The sequence below is a fragment of the Kogia breviceps genome, chromosome 18 (assembly GCF_026419965.1).
Source record: "Kogia breviceps isolate mKogBre1 chromosome 18, mKogBre1 haplotype 1, whole genome shotgun sequence".
NCBI classification, from domain to species: Eukaryota; Metazoa; Chordata; class Mammalia; order Artiodactyla; family Physeteridae; genus Kogia; species Kogia breviceps.
The window spans coordinates 54,150,680-54,165,557 of NC_081327.1; the positions used below are offsets into that span (position 1 = coordinate 54,150,680).

General features: G+C 52.4%; 1 protein-coding gene across 1 annotated transcript in view; it reads left to right on the top strand.

Annotated features, from left to right (window-relative positions):
• Window positions 1-14,878, top strand: part of ATP2C2 (ATPase secretory pathway Ca2+ transporting 2) — an 81,642-nt gene that overhangs the window by 53,742 nt on the left and 13,022 nt on the right. Inside the window, exons 8-14 of the mRNA XM_059045536.2 lie at window positions 1,527-1,676; window positions 1,763-1,831; window positions 2,379-2,454; window positions 6,479-6,545; window positions 12,660-12,784; window positions 12,933-13,030; window positions 13,627-13,728. Coding sequence (XP_058901519.1) covers window positions 1,527-1,676; window positions 1,763-1,831; window positions 2,379-2,454; window positions 6,479-6,545; window positions 12,660-12,784; window positions 12,933-13,030; window positions 13,627-13,728 — 687 coding nt within the window. The remainder of the gene's footprint in view (window positions 1-1,526; window positions 1,677-1,762; window positions 1,832-2,378; window positions 2,455-6,478; window positions 6,546-12,659; window positions 12,785-12,932; window positions 13,031-13,626; window positions 13,729-14,878) is intronic.

Genomic DNA, 14,878 nt, shown 5'->3' on the forward strand with positions numbered 1-14,878 from the left:
AAGCTGGGAAATGGGGTTCGGGATGCGCTGGGGGGCATATCATCGGTCCCAGCACCATGGGGTTCTGTTAGGAAGCGGGAAGGGGAGGTGGGCATTACTAGGCAAGTGGTGGCCCCTGTCAGCCTCGGGGACTGGGACTGGGGTCCCGTGGCAGTGTGACTATGTTTTAAAGACTGTTATTCAATTGTAAAATTTCGAAATTAGAGAGCACTCACAGACCTCTATTTGAGAAACACTGATCTAACTGTTCTTTTGTGAGTTTGCAGAAAGGTGGCTTCTCTCTCTCGGTTGCTCATTTTTGCTTAAATGAGAAGGTCCTCGGGGGCAGAGCCCACCCTGATGCCTTGCATGTCCTCGGTGGTACCTGGCACAGTTCTGGCCGCAGGACACTCAACCTCTTGAGTGATACCTACTGGGCCTGTGGTCAGTTTTGCAAGGTGGTTAAGAGTGCAGTTTCTGGAGCCATCGCCTTGGTTCAGACCTCTGCTCTGCCACTAACTAGCTGTGTAAACTTGAGCACATTTCTTAATCCCTCCATGCCTCAGTTACCTCACACGTAGAGAGGAGGAAATAATAGCATCTTTCATGGAGTCTGTGAAGATTGAGAGATAAGCCTTGTGTGGGACTCCCCTGGTGGCGCAGTGGTTGAGAGTCCGCCTGCCGATGCAGGGGACACGGGTTTGAGCCCTGGTCCGGGAAGACCCCACATGCCACGGAGCGGCTGGGCCCGTGCGCCACAACTACTGAGCTTGTGAGCCACAACGACTGAGCCCGCATGCCGCAACTACTGAAGCCCGCGCTCCGCAACAAGAGAAGCCACCGCGATGAGAAGCCCGCTCACTGCAGCGAAGAGTAGCGCCCACTCGCTGCAGCTAGAGAAAGCCTGCGTGCAGCAACAAAGACCCAATGCGGCCAAAGATTAAAAATAAATTTTTAAAAAAGAGATAAGCCTTGTGAAGTGTTCCGCGCCGGGCCTGGCGCGGGCCTGGCGCGTGGTAGGTGTTCTGGAAGTGTCACCCTGGAAGCGTCTGGGTTTTTGTGCGTTATCTGTGCCCGAGTATGTTTTGGGTGTTGACGTGACCTTAGGCTGTCGCTGCATAACCCGGCTCAGTGCTGCTCAGATCGCTGCATAACCCGGCTCAGTGCTGCTCAGACTACCCAGATTGTACGGGACCTTCCAAGGTGGGTGGGATGTGGAGCGTTAGGGGAAAGACAGGATGCTCTGAAAGGGATGTTCTTATTTAACCATTGCCTAAGTTTTAAAAAAATACTGTATTAAAATTTAAAATAATGTTACAATAGGATGTGAGAGCTTTATGCTTTCTGAAAGGGGCCGCACATTCACAGCTTATCTGTTTCCTGGAGGCATCTGAGGCTGTGTTCTGATACTCACTTCCTCCTTTCAGCACGTTCCTGTTTGCTGTCTGTTGGCAATGACACTAAGGTGCTAGACGCAGCTCTGGGCTTTGAAAAGCAGCTCACAGACGGGAGGGTGGGCGCCACGCCTTCTCGCTTTGCTCCTCCAGGCCACAGACCTCCTGGTGGACGAGTCCAGTTTCACGGGAGAAGCCGAGCCGAGCAGTAAGACGGACACCCCGCTGACGGCCGGGGGCGACCTCACCACTCTGAACAACATCGTCTTCATGGGGACCCTGGTGCAGTGCGGGAAGGGACAGGTAAGCCCCGGGCGCCTGGGGGCCCTGGCCTCCGTCACCTGCAGGCTTTCAGCCTCAGAACTCAAGCCCCTCTCTCCTAAACACAGGGCGTCGTGATCGGAACAGGAGAAAGATCCCAGTTCGGAGAAGTGTTTAAGATGATGCAGGCTGAAGAGGTAAGGGCAGTGGGGCTTTGGGTTTTTGTAAGCTGGGGTTTGAGATGATTCTCAGCTGGTGACACCAGCCCCGCCTGCTCCTTAGGAATAAGGATGATACGATTAATGTGAGTACACTTTTTCAAAATTTTTATTTTAAAACATACGTTCGGATTTTTGTCAAGATATAACTTACGGTGACATGCACAGATCTGAAATGTAGCGATGGATTTTTATATACGTGTCCTTGTGTAATCGTCACTCAGCTTAAGACATTAAAAAATCCAGGCAGGGGCTTCCCTGGTGGCGCAGTGGCTGAGAGTCCGCCTGCCGATGCAGGGGACGCGGGTTCGCGCCCCGGTCCGGGAGGATCCCACATCCGGGAACCCGTGAGCCACGGCCGCTGCGCCTGCGCGTCCGGAGCCTGCGCTCCGCAGCGGGAGAGGCCGCGACAGTGAGAGGCCCGCGTACCGCAAAAAAAAAAAAAAAAAAAAAAAAAAAACCCAGGCGGAAGCCGGGGACGCTGCTGGGATCTCATCTAACAAACCCATTGTTCTCATCCTTTCAGACGCCTAAAACTCCTCTACAAAAAAGCATGGACAAACTGGGGAAGCAATTGACACTTTTCTCATTCGGCATAATTGGTGGGTGAAGCAGTTTCTGCACGGGGTCCCACAGGGGGTGGGGTGTGTGGAGGGAGCCGTCCTGAGCACCCACAGCTGTTTCTCAAATACCCTGCTACTCACCTGGGTGAGCATTGGGGTTTGGGATCAGAGGTTCTTGGACAGTAACAAGAGGTTTCTCTGTCAGAACGAGCTAATGGCTGTGACAAGCAGCCTCCACAACTTAATGGCCTGACATGGTCAAAATCTATTTGTTGCCCACACCACAGTCCATGGGCGTGTTCCTGGTGAAATGGCTTTCCTGGATAGCTCACCTCCAAACACTGACCCAGGGGCCCAGGCAACCGTATTGTTGCTCTGCCTTCCTGCAGGTCCTGGGAGGTGGGCCATAATTCTGTGTAGCCAGCAGGTAGGGAAAGAGAGAATATGGAGGCTTGTGCGGGAAAATTTTTAAGGCAGGGACCAGGAAGTGATGTCGTCTCGATTGGCTGGAATGAAGTCACATGGCCTACCTAACTGCAGAGGAGACTGGGAAATGTAGTCTGGTGGTGCACCCAGCCATGTTTCTATTCTACTGAGCGGGTTGTGCCTGGGCTTGTGCGTCCTGACCTTTGGCAACACACCGAACAGCATCCGCAGATGCTGCAGAGCTAAATTCAGGTCTTACTCCTGAAGATCCCCACGGGGCTGCCCGGGTCCCTTCACCTGCTCCCTCCTGCTGTCTCCAGCTCTGGTTTTGAGTCTGTGTCCTTCGTTCCCAGCTTTCAGGATCAACCAGTGCCTGGGCCACTGTAGATTCTCAATAAATGTTGGTTGAATGAATGAGTGAATAAAGGGACAAACCAACCAACCACTGCTCATAGCATGAGCAGTGATGGGAGGAAGTACTAGAGAATCTGGCTAAACTGCAGAGCCAGTAGAGTTCTTGGGAGAAACATCTGTCCCTCCTAGCTGCAGTTTTGTTGTGCTTCTGGGCATCTAGATGCATTCGTTCATTTAGTGAGTATCTTATGACATGCTAGAGCCTATGATAGGTTCTGGGGCCACCAAGATGAGTCAAACACAGCTTCTGCCCTTTGAAGGACCCCAGGGAAATAGGAGAGAGACACCTGAACAAATATGAAATGTGAAGGCAGCAGTTAATTTTGCATGGGAGAGCTGGGAAGGCTCCCAGGAGGAGGTGACATTAAGTTGGGTCTTGCAGGATGGGTAAGAGTTTGCCAAGTGAAAAAAAAAAAGAAGAGATTGGGAATTCCAGACAGAGGAAAGGGTAGATTCAAAGGCATGGAAGGTATCTCCCACTCCTTCACAACTTGTAAGAGGTGGTAAATTTAGCAAAGTGTTAAGAGGATATGGTGTGAAGTCAGAGCTCTCAATTCTGTCATGCTGGGGACAGACCTGCCCACCCTTTCCTCCCTGGCCACACCATCCCAACCTTCTAGTATCCAGTCTCCTTTCCAATTGTCAGCTTTGGATTTAGTGCTCAGACTTGGCTCAGTCAGTAGTTTTACTGTTTTCAAGTAGCTCTGTGTGCTCTTCCCTCCTCTCCACCCTATTTTGTCCTGGAGCAGTTGTGGAAAATAGGTTTTATCTTAACCTGCCAAGTCTGATCACAGCTAAGGGGGCTCTGTGCTTGTGAGAGGATTTGGAGGCCACGCTCCGGCTTGGTGGCAGAGAACTGTGATGGATTAGTGATGTCTGTCATGGCCGCAGGAGGGGAAAGTGGCTCTGCATCGCCGTTCACCTGCCATCCTCGGGGTTACATTGATCAGGCTTCTGGGGTAGAATGGATGCCCACGTAGCCCCAGCTGACCAGAGGACCCTTTTACACTCTGGAGCAGGGAATGGAAACTATGACTCCCAGGCCAAATCGGGTTTGCCACCTGTTTTTGTGTGGCTCACAAGCCAAGAATTTTTTTTTTTTACATTTTTAAATGACTGAAAAAAATAGAAAGAAGAAGAATATGTTATGACGTTAAAGTTATATGAAATTCAAATTTCAGTGTTCACACATCTGTTTTATGGGCACACGGCCACACCCATTCACGTATTATCTGTAGCTGCTTTGCACACTGAAGCTTTCCACCACCTGCTCTAGACATTGGGGTTGCCAGAAGGAGACTGGGCCGTAATAATGGCCCCAAGAGCAAATACCAAGTAGATGTGCTTCAAGGCACATTGTCAAAGAGATGCTCTTAGCAGGCCTTTCCACAAGACGAAACTGGTTTAAAAAAAAAAAAAAAAAAATCCAAGTCAGAGGTCCTGCAAGGTCATTGCCTCGTATAAGCCATTATTCCTTAAATTAAATTAGAAAGTAAATTAGCATCTCCATGGCCAGGCCCATGATACCATTCAGACGTTTTTTCTTTTTAATAACTATTTTAAGAATTGCTCTGGCAGAATGGGAATTTTGAACCCTCAGGGGGTTCAAGAAGGAGACTGGGGGAACAGCAGGCTCCAGCGGAAAGCAGTGTTTCCCACTTCCCATGGTATCAGTACTCACAGCCGCCCATTTCAAGCTATCAGTGCAAAGTTACTGAACGTGGATTTGGGAAGAAATGAGCACAGTCAGCTCTTGTGAGCCCCCGGTGAACAAGCTCAGCCTCCTACTGCAGGAAGGCCCCCAGGGTAGGGGCGGGTCCTGGTGGGTGCGACCCTGCCGCTATTTTTAACAGAGTTCCCTCCCCCCCAGTCTTCTGCATCTGGGTTCATTTGGATTTTGCAGCTAAGAATTTGACTACTGAATCCTGTTGCTAATCATAGTATGAAAATAGGGGCTTCCCTGGTGGCGCAGCGGTTAAGAATCCGCCTGCCGATTCGAGCCCCGGTCCGGGAAGATCCCACGCCACGGAGCAACTAACCCGCGCGCCACAACGACTGAGCCTGCGCTCTAGAGCCCGCGAGCCCCAGCTACTGAAGCCCGCGCGCCGAGAGCCCTTGCCCCGCAACAAGAGAAGCCACCGCCGTGAAAGCCACCGCACCTCAATGAAGACCCAACAGAGCCAAAAATAAATAATTAATTAGAAAGTTACATAGTATGAAAATAGACCCTAATAAATCAGATCTCCTGAGCCCCCTACTCCCAGCACACAGGCACACACGCATACCGCTACTACCCAGCAGAAAACTTGCTGCGGCTCCCCTTTCCCTGCAAAACAAAGCTGATGCTTTTCAGCAAGTCTCCCGGGACGTGTCAGCGGGCGACTCCTCCCACCTCACCTGTCGGGTAACCGTGGCCCCAGCAGTTCACGACCGGGTGTTACTGCGGGCCAGGAGCCGTGCTAAGCACTCCAAGTGCATTGTCACCTCTCACATCCTGAAACAAGTCCTCGAGGAAGACGTAGTCATTGTCCCCACTTTACAGGTGAGGAAACTGAGGCCACGCCTGGCGGCCCCCGAAATTCTCCCCATTGTCAGAACATCTCAGCGCTTTCACGGGTTCCAGTGTGATTCACGCCTCTCCTGTGCCTGGAGGGTCCACCTCTGAGTGACTGTGCGTCCCACGCATAGCGCAGTGCCCGGCGTTTAGGAAACGTTGGGTCAGCGACTGACGAAGGAGAAAAATGGAAAAAGGAATGTATTTAATCACGAACACGCAGGATAAAGTCAGTCCAGAGACAGCGGCCCGTCTCTGCGTCACCGGAGAGCAGCAGACACCTTGGGGCAAGTCCTGGGGGCGCGCAGCCCATGGGAACTTGTGGAATAATACAGAAATGTCGACAACAGCCCCAAATGAACTGGCTGGCTGTTTCTTTCTCTTACTTGGGCTGGCTTGATCCTCTGCTGAAAAAGTAAAACCATCCTCTTTCTCGTAGGCAGGGGAGTTTGTTTCTTAAAAGGAAAAAGGGGAGAGGTGGCACGTGTTTGAGGTTATTCGTAATTGTCCTGTGTCTGTGTTACTGGAAACTCTTTAAGGAAATGAGTTTGGAATGCCTTCGTCCTTTGGAGGAGGTACTCGTGCATGCGTGCGTGCGTGTGCGTGTGTGTGTGCGCGCGCGCATGCGTGTGTATACATACATACGTGTATGTTTTTATCTCCTCCCAGGCCTGATCATGTTCACGGGCTGGCTGCAAGGGAAGCATCTCCTCAGCATGTTCACCATCGGGGTCAGGTAAGGGCCACCCCCCCTCGTCTGTGCCCAAGAGAAGGTGGGGAGACTGGGGGGCAGGAATGGCATGGAGCAGGTGCAGCCCTTCCCCCGAAGACACAGTCTCCCCGTAGCACGTTGTCTGGCAGCTGGGTGCCCAGCGAATGTCTGCAAAAGGAATGAAAGCTGACGATTCGGAGTCCCTGGCCCCCCTGGCCCATGGGTTTGGGTCTTCCTGGCTGAGCGCGGACTCCAGAGCCAGCCAACCCACGTTTAGGTTCCGCCTTGGCCACTTGCTAGCCACGCGACCCCGGCCCAGCATCTTCATTTACTGGTCCTCCTTTTGCTGCTCTGTAAACGGGAACGGGTGTGATGTCAGCCCTCCGAGGGGCGCGGTGAGGACGCCCCAGGTGCCCGCGGCCACGCGGAGCGCGCGGTGGGTGCGCGTTCTCGGCACACATTTGGAACTCGGCCCTTGATTTATGGAGGCGGCTGCGGGAGAGGACAGAGAACACGTAGCCGAGGCCACGCGGCTGACTGCAGGGCTGGGGACCGGGGCCTTTAAGCCCCGGGGAACCTGCCCTTCCCCGACCTGGTGATGCTTACAAGCGCCCGCCCCACCCCGGATCCCAGTGGAGAAGCAGGGGCGGACAGGAGAAGGCAGGCTCCGTGCAGGGCCGTGAAGCTGCCGCGGCTTTACCACGGCTGCTCGGGGACACGGGGCGCTGGGGATTGTCCCCAATGGGGCATGTCCCTAAGGAAGGGCAGCCGGCAGTCGGGGACGTGGAGGGGCCACGTCAGGCCCCTCATGGTTTCCTCAGGGCGGCCCCCCTGTGGTGGTGTCTGTAAGATGGTCAGGTGTTATGTGGAAGCTTGATGTCGGTGAGCAGAAATACACACTTAGCACATCGAGCCCACCGTGTAAACAAACTTAGGTGCCCGTCGAGTAGTGAACAGATAAACAGCATACAGCGGAGTACTATTCAGCCACGAGCAGGAGGGACGCCAGTGGGGAAGGAGAAGCTGGGACGAAGTGAGAGAGCGGCAGGGACATATATACACTACCAAATGTAAAATAGAGAGCTAGTGGGAAGCAGCCGCATAGCACAGGGAGATCAGCTCGGTGCTTCGTGACCATCTAGAGGTGTGGGATAGGGAGGGTGGGAGGGAGACCCAAGAGGGAGGAGATATGGAGATATATGTATACATACAGCTGATTCACTTTGTTATACAGCAGAAACTAACACACATTGTAAAGCAATTATACTCCAGTAAAGATGTTAAAAAAAAAAAAAAAAAAGAGTGAAGCACTGACACATGCTACAGTGTGGATGCCATAGAAACATGAGGCTAAGAGAAGGAAACCAGACACAAATGGCCACAGACCATATGACTTTGTTTCTATGAAATGCCCCAAATAGGCAAATCTGTACAGACAGAACGTAGATTAGTGGCTGCCAGGGACCGGGGTCGGGGAATGAGGAGGGACCCCAGCAGTTACGGGGTTTCCTCTGGGGCTGATGAAAAGCCTCTAAAAGTGATTGTAGTGATAGTTATACAACTCTGAATATAAAACCACTGAACTATGTACTTGAAAAGGGTGAATTTTATGGTACGTGAATTACATCTCAATAAAGAAAACATAAAGCAGGTAATTAGGAAAGCTGTTATTACAAGGATCCCTGGAACCTTTCTAATTTATATATAAAGAGTAAACTGTTTGCAAACAGCCACGGTGTGACTGTCATTACAGTAAATTACAGTAACTGCACCTGACAGTGGATCGGGGCTTCCCAGCGCAGGACGGAGGCTGCGTGTGGGCAAGAGAGCCTGGCTTTAGGGGGGTGAGTGTACACCGCTCTGGTACAGAGTCAAGTCTGTCTGTGTAAAAATGAGTGGACACCATTACCTGGCAATTAGCAATAGAAGAAATTCAAATGCAGGTCTTTTGAGATTCCAAATGCCTCACTTTTTAAAATTGAAGTCTAGTTGATTTACAACGTTGAGTTAATTTCTGCTGTACAGCAAAGTGACTCAGTTCTACACATACATATACATTCTTTCATATGCCTCGTTTTTTAACCACACTGCCCTGTGTGCATTGAGAGGCAGGCCAGCAAAATCCACCTGTGGGCAGGTGTGGTGTATCCTAGTATTCAGGGACTATTTTGTGAATGAATGGAAGCTGGAAAAGTCTGTGTCTGGTTTTAGAAGCTTTGCCATTCATTTAACAAACAAAATCTCATTAATGCCAAATCCTGGGGACATGAAAAAGAAAAAGGAAAAGTTGGCTTAAAGAATATTATGCAGTTAGAATACTATGTGACAAAAACCACAAAAGCAAGATACAAATGGCACACATTTGGAAAACGCCATCTCAGACTAATTCTGCGTATGAAAAGAAAAGATACCCGAACGGCAACTGTCTTTAGGTTTCCACTTTAAGTAAGCTATAAATAAATGGATTGATACCCGGGCTTGGGTTTTCCCCCCAAACTCTTTGGAACCATGAAAATCAGGCCACTGTGCTGAACAGCTGTGCCTGCTGGGTTTCGGGCCTCTTCCCTGAAACACACCCGGGTCGTCGTCGTCACGTTTGGGTGGTGGCCACAGCAGACGGCTTGCAGAGCTCTAGATACAGAGCCCAATGTGTTCTTTTGAGTGGACGAGGTCACGATCTCACGTCGAGTGGGGGGGTTTCCTGACTTGATCTCCTGAGCTACGTGCCGTGAATGGGATAAAAGAAAACAGAACCCAGAGCTTTCGATGGCCGTTTATCCTTCCGTGTCAGTGTCGGAGTGTTGACCAGCTAGGGTGAGGCAGTTCTAGAATCTTGGAGAAAGTGAAGGGGGCGTAGCCAGGGTCTGCTGATGCCGTGTGGAGGAGGGGGAAGGGCTCGGGAGGAGCACGTGACCTCGTTCATCGAGGCGCAGCTCCGTGAGGCAGGCCGGTCCCCATTTCACAGATGGAGAAGCTGAGGGTTAGGCCGACACATTTGCCTATAGTTACAGGATCGGGGAGTGGAGGAGACAGACTGCACACCCCGTGCCTTCTGATCCAAAGCCAGGGTCCAGCTCAGTGCCCCTGGCCACCTTCCGGGCAGGGCAGGGACTGTCCTCCCTGTCCCTGCCCACCCCACACACGTTTCTTGAGCAACTGTTTACTATGTACTTGCATCGTCCAGTGCTGATGGAGCTGGACCACGGAGTCTGCAGGCTGGTGGGGAAAGTAAACGTGAACAATTTAAGTGAATGTTAGCAAAATACTCACAACTTATGATCAAAACTACAAAGGAAACGATGGTTGAGAGAGACTAAAACGGAGGCGGGAAGGAATGTGGCCGGAAAAGGTGGCCGGGAAAGATTCCTCTGAGGAATTGAAGCTGGAGAGACGCAGCTAAGGGTGGGCTGGGCGTTCAGGCGGGGGGGTGGCAGGGGCAAAGGCGTGGAGGCGGAGCGAGCCTAGCGCATCTGTGGAAGCCGGGGGGAGGCTGTGGTCGGGCTGGGTAGTAAGACCAGACAGTGGGGTAGATTAGGGGGCTGATGATGCAGAAACTCACGGGCCCCTTTTTCTCTGAATTCTAATCACATCCTCAGAACCCTTCTCAACACGCCGTGCCAGGCCATCTCGACTCTTCTTTTGGAGCAGAGAGATGAAAAGTGTTGGCCATTCTTGGGATGGTGATGGGAGGTGTGACCCCCGGCTTGTTCTGAGGGGTGGGAAGAGGAAGTAGGGGAGTAGGCGGCTGGCTGCGCCGTGGACGGCGGAGTTTGAGGTGAGGGCAGGGCCTCCTGCGAGAGGAGGAGGACGCCATAGAGCAGGGGGTCTTGGACTTGCCCGTATCTAACCTCACCATACAAGGGTCCCTCGGAGAGCTTGTCCCGCACAGACTGCCGGGGCTCTGACTCAGTGGGTCTGGGGTGGGGGGGCCCCGAGACTCTGCATTCCTGACAGGCTCCCCAGGGGTGCCAATGCTGCCGCCTCGGGAAGCGTCACTGAGCGGTGAGGCCGTGGCTACAGTCACCCTCGTCGGGGCTCCAGCAAGAGGTGGGGCTAGGGGAGAAGGTGGAGCCCTAAAAAGAAGACTCAGGTGACTAGGTCTTCAGAGGTAGGGGTGGTGGCAGAGGGTGGAGCCTCAGCCACGAGGGGCTCCCAGAAAAAGCAGAGCTCTCAGAGGCCATGATGCATGAGGACCTCCCCCAAATAAGGATACGCTCCATCCCGCCTTATAAACCACAGAAAGTTCCATGAGGCAAAAAGACTGTTAAATATTTCCGGGTCAGTAAGAGAAAAGGCTCCTGTCTCCGCCGCCCCCCTACTTCTCCAAGGTCACTGCTGATTTCTTGTCTAGCAGCCCCTTTGATCTCTCCCATCCTACTGGGTCCATGGGAAACTTGCAATTCAAAGAAAACCGACTCTGGTCATTTCACTTGTGACTTTGAAAGGATGAGGTTCTTCAGTTTTTAGCAGAAGAAAATCACTCAGAACCTCTCAGTCATAAGGTAGAAATGGCAGGATAGCTGGTGAGGAAGAGATTCTCCAAAATAAATAGCTCGAGAATCATTCTTTTAAAAACTTTATCCTACTTCCCTCTGCCTTGAGCGACATTCAAGATGACCCGAGGGCTCCTTGCTTTTCCTGGTCTATTCTAATCTTTATTAGTTTGCCAATTAATTTATTATTATGAAAACATCCAGGCACACACAATACCCTTCTCACGCCACGTAGGAGGAAAGTGCCGGTGAGAACCCTTTGCAAATGTTTGCTTAGCTGGCCTTGTCAGCCTGTGCCATAAAACCAAGGAAGTCTTCTTGCTGTCACCCTAGAAACCGGGCGCAGTCCCTTGAACAAATTCCGTCACCTTGGTTTATGTAACCTACCCCTGAATGCTCCATGGTCTCCAGGTGAAAGGCCACCATTCATATACCGTATTTCTTTGATTCTAAGACACACATTCTTTTTCACCTTCTACCTTCTCTGAAGTCAGACTGCTTCTCACAAGTGAGGTGATAAGAAAGCATGCCGGCACCGTTAATGGGCAATATGTTTTTCCTTTCTTAGAGGTGCACAGGATAATGGTGCCCTTCCCAATCAGCAGCGCCTCACATCTGATGAAATACGGTAGCCGTGCGTGGCTTCGGTTGAATGGTCATCCTCGGCGGGGGGGCTTTCTGATTATTAACCCACCTATGCGGAGCGCTCACTATGTGCCGGGGCAGGGTGGGTCCAGGCTCTTGCACTTAACATGTGTTCACTCATTCCTGTGTGTTCGCTCAGCAAATATTTATTTACCGACTACCTGCGGGACTGTGCTGTGCGAAGGGTGACCCGCGCTGGGGCGTGGCTGGTAATGCTCACCCCACGGCTCTGCACAGTCTGCCCCGCACTCTCCAGCCGCCCCCATCGGCCTGAGGTCACTGGCAAGACACAAACCCTGCGCACAGGGGATCCTATGCTCAGTCCCCATGCAGATTCCCAAGGGAGAAGCTCATTGGTTCAGCTGGAGTCACATGTTCTCCTCTAACCCAATCAACCTTGGGAGGGCGGGGCCATGTGGTACAGAAAGAGTTCGGGGAGCCCGGGAGGGGGGTGCGGGGCGCGTCCTAAGCAGATGAGCAGACAGCACAACAGCTGCTTAGGCAAAGGCGGTGCTGTGCCACTTCACCTCCCCCACCTTTCATTTCCTTGGCTGGTTTTCTCACCGGAAGTGTCTAAACCATTAGACCAATTTAAAGTAAAATTCAAGGGACCCAGGGAGAACCCTCTGAACCTAATAATTCTACTTCCCACTTAGTGCCTGATTCCGGAAGTTGCTTTCATAGGGCCCAAGACTTTTGTCTCTAATAGATGACAACAATTTAAATGCAAAAGCACTTAAATAGGCAAAACAACAGACTGATTCACACTAAAGTGTGGAAGTCTGGTAGGAAAGCAGGGTCTCGCAGGGGGAAAGCTCAGAGCAGTGGATGCTGAAGGAGGAGGCAGGTGTGTCATGGGACTGGGAGCAGAGAACAGAACAGAGAAGGTCGGGAAGCCACGGACAAGAGTCACCGGGTAAACACGTTGCCAGTGCCAGTTGGGATTCACGTCATCGTTAAGTGCGTGCTAGAGGTGATCCGCCTGGCCTTTTCGATCCAGCCTGGCTGTGGCCGCCATTCCCGAGGGTCTACCCATCGTCGTCACAGTTACGCTGGTGCTGGGAGTGCTGCGGATGGCCAGGAAGCGGGTCATTGTGAAGAAGCTGCCCATCGTGGAGACTTTAGGTGAGGGAAGCCAGCTGGTCGGATGCTTACAAATTGGACTGCATGGGCATGTTAGTGCCGTGATCATTCAACCTGGGTGTTTCCTAAGCCTGAGAGTTGGTGGTGACGCCTTCTTGTTCCTATAAACTCTGGTGTCTTCTTGTGCCAGGTTGCTGCAATGTCATCTGTTCTGATAAGACGGGGACTCTGACCGCCAATGAAATGACTGTCACCCAACTTGTGACGTCTGACGGGCTCCACGCTGAGGTGAGCCCGTGTGAACTTATAAGGTTCAGGCTGTGCCCTGCCAGACCCCTTCCTTCCCAGAGAAAGCACACGGAGTCTTCCAGAGAACAGTAAGGAGGAAACGAATATGGGTTATTGGACAATCTGCTCGCTACAAGTAGCAGCAGGAAACGTGACTGATGGAAGGCAGCCGTCCTCCGGCTGGCACGTTGCTACGCGCTTGTGTTTTCACGTTGTCCGTGTTTCCTGTCATATCACAGCCACAGAGTAATCGCAGCAGGGATTACTGCAAAGGCTACGATATTTGCTATCGGCTCTACAAGAAAGAGCTTGCCCGCCCCAGCTCTAGAACATTAGCACCCTTGTATGCTAATACTTGGTTTTCATAACCGTAATTTTTACTGGCTGAAGAACGCCCTGTTGCGATTTGCTGAAGCACGGCACTTGGTGAGGTATCTGATTGATACGCAGTCCTGCAGGGGACAGCTCGTGCTTGGAGACTTGTTCGTGCTCGGACCACGTCCTTGGGGATGGATCTCCAAAAAGGGACATGGGTCGACCGGGGAAGCGTCTTCCTGCCTCCTAGGGACACCCCATCTTTTGCCTTTGCCCTGTAGGTCAGCGGAGTTGGCTACAACGGCAAAGGGACTGTGTGTCTTTTACCCTCAAAGGAAGTCATTAAGCAGTTTTCCAACATCTCAGTGGGGAAATTAGTGGAGGTGAGTGTCAAAAGCGCCACCGTGGAAGTAAACGTGCATTTAAAACAGGGCTAATGGGGACTCTCTCCGGAAGGAGAGACAGCAGTTGGACCAGCTGGTTCTTGGTGATGACGAGGCCACGGCCCAGGGGGTCAAGTTGTCACGGCGGCCCAGATACGGATGGAAATATGGGACGTAAGGGGAGAGCTGGGAGCCCCTTCCTCCCGCCTCGCTTGCTGGACAGGGAAGGGGCTCCGTGAATGTGGGGAACAAGCGCGGGGTGCACGCTGCCTGCTGTGACCGTGCGTACTTGCAGCGTGGGCCATACCTATCCTCGCAGGAGCTCACGTCCCTCCCCACGGCAAGTGTGACCACCATCCCCTCCGCGCAGGTCCCACCTCCACGGTGACAATCACAGGGCCCTGAGAGGGCTGCCCCCTCATCTCAGTTGTGCAGATTAAGAAACAGGAGCTCGGGACTTCCCTGGCGGTCCAGTGGTTAAGACGCCGCGCTCCCAATGCAGGGGGCACAGGTTCGGTCCCCGGTTGCAGAACTAAATAAGATACGGCACGGCGGCATGCACGGTGCCAGCCAAAAAAAAAAAAAGAAACGGGGGCTCAGAGAGGTAGCGTGAGTACCAAGGTCCCCCAGTGCCCGGGAGGGAGCCGGAATTCACCCCCGCGCTCTTTTCGTCTATTTGTTTCTACTTCTCTTTTTTCAGTTATTATTTTAAATTGAGATGTAGGTCGCACACCACAGAATTCACCCTTTTAAAGTGTACACAGTTCAGTGGGTTTTCGTATATTCACAAGGTTGTGCAGCCATCACCGCTATCTAATTCCAGGACGCCCCGTCGCCCCAGTCAGAAACCCCGTCCCCGGTAGCGGGCACTGGCCATCCATCACCCCACTCGCGTGACCCCCGCGGTCTGCCTGGCTTCCCGCTGTAGTTCCTCATGACAGCTTTGTGACGGGCAGTATTCAGCAGAGTCAGTAACTATTAACCGTGTGGCGTCTGAAGATCGGGCACTGATGTATTTCGAAGAGTAAACTTGTCCCTGGCCCCCGTGCCAGCCCCAGCTCTGAAAACGGGTCCAGCGTTCAGGGCTGCGCCTTTTCACGTGGGTGCAGCTCCAGATACTAACAGACGGCCTTCGGAAACCTTCCCTTCC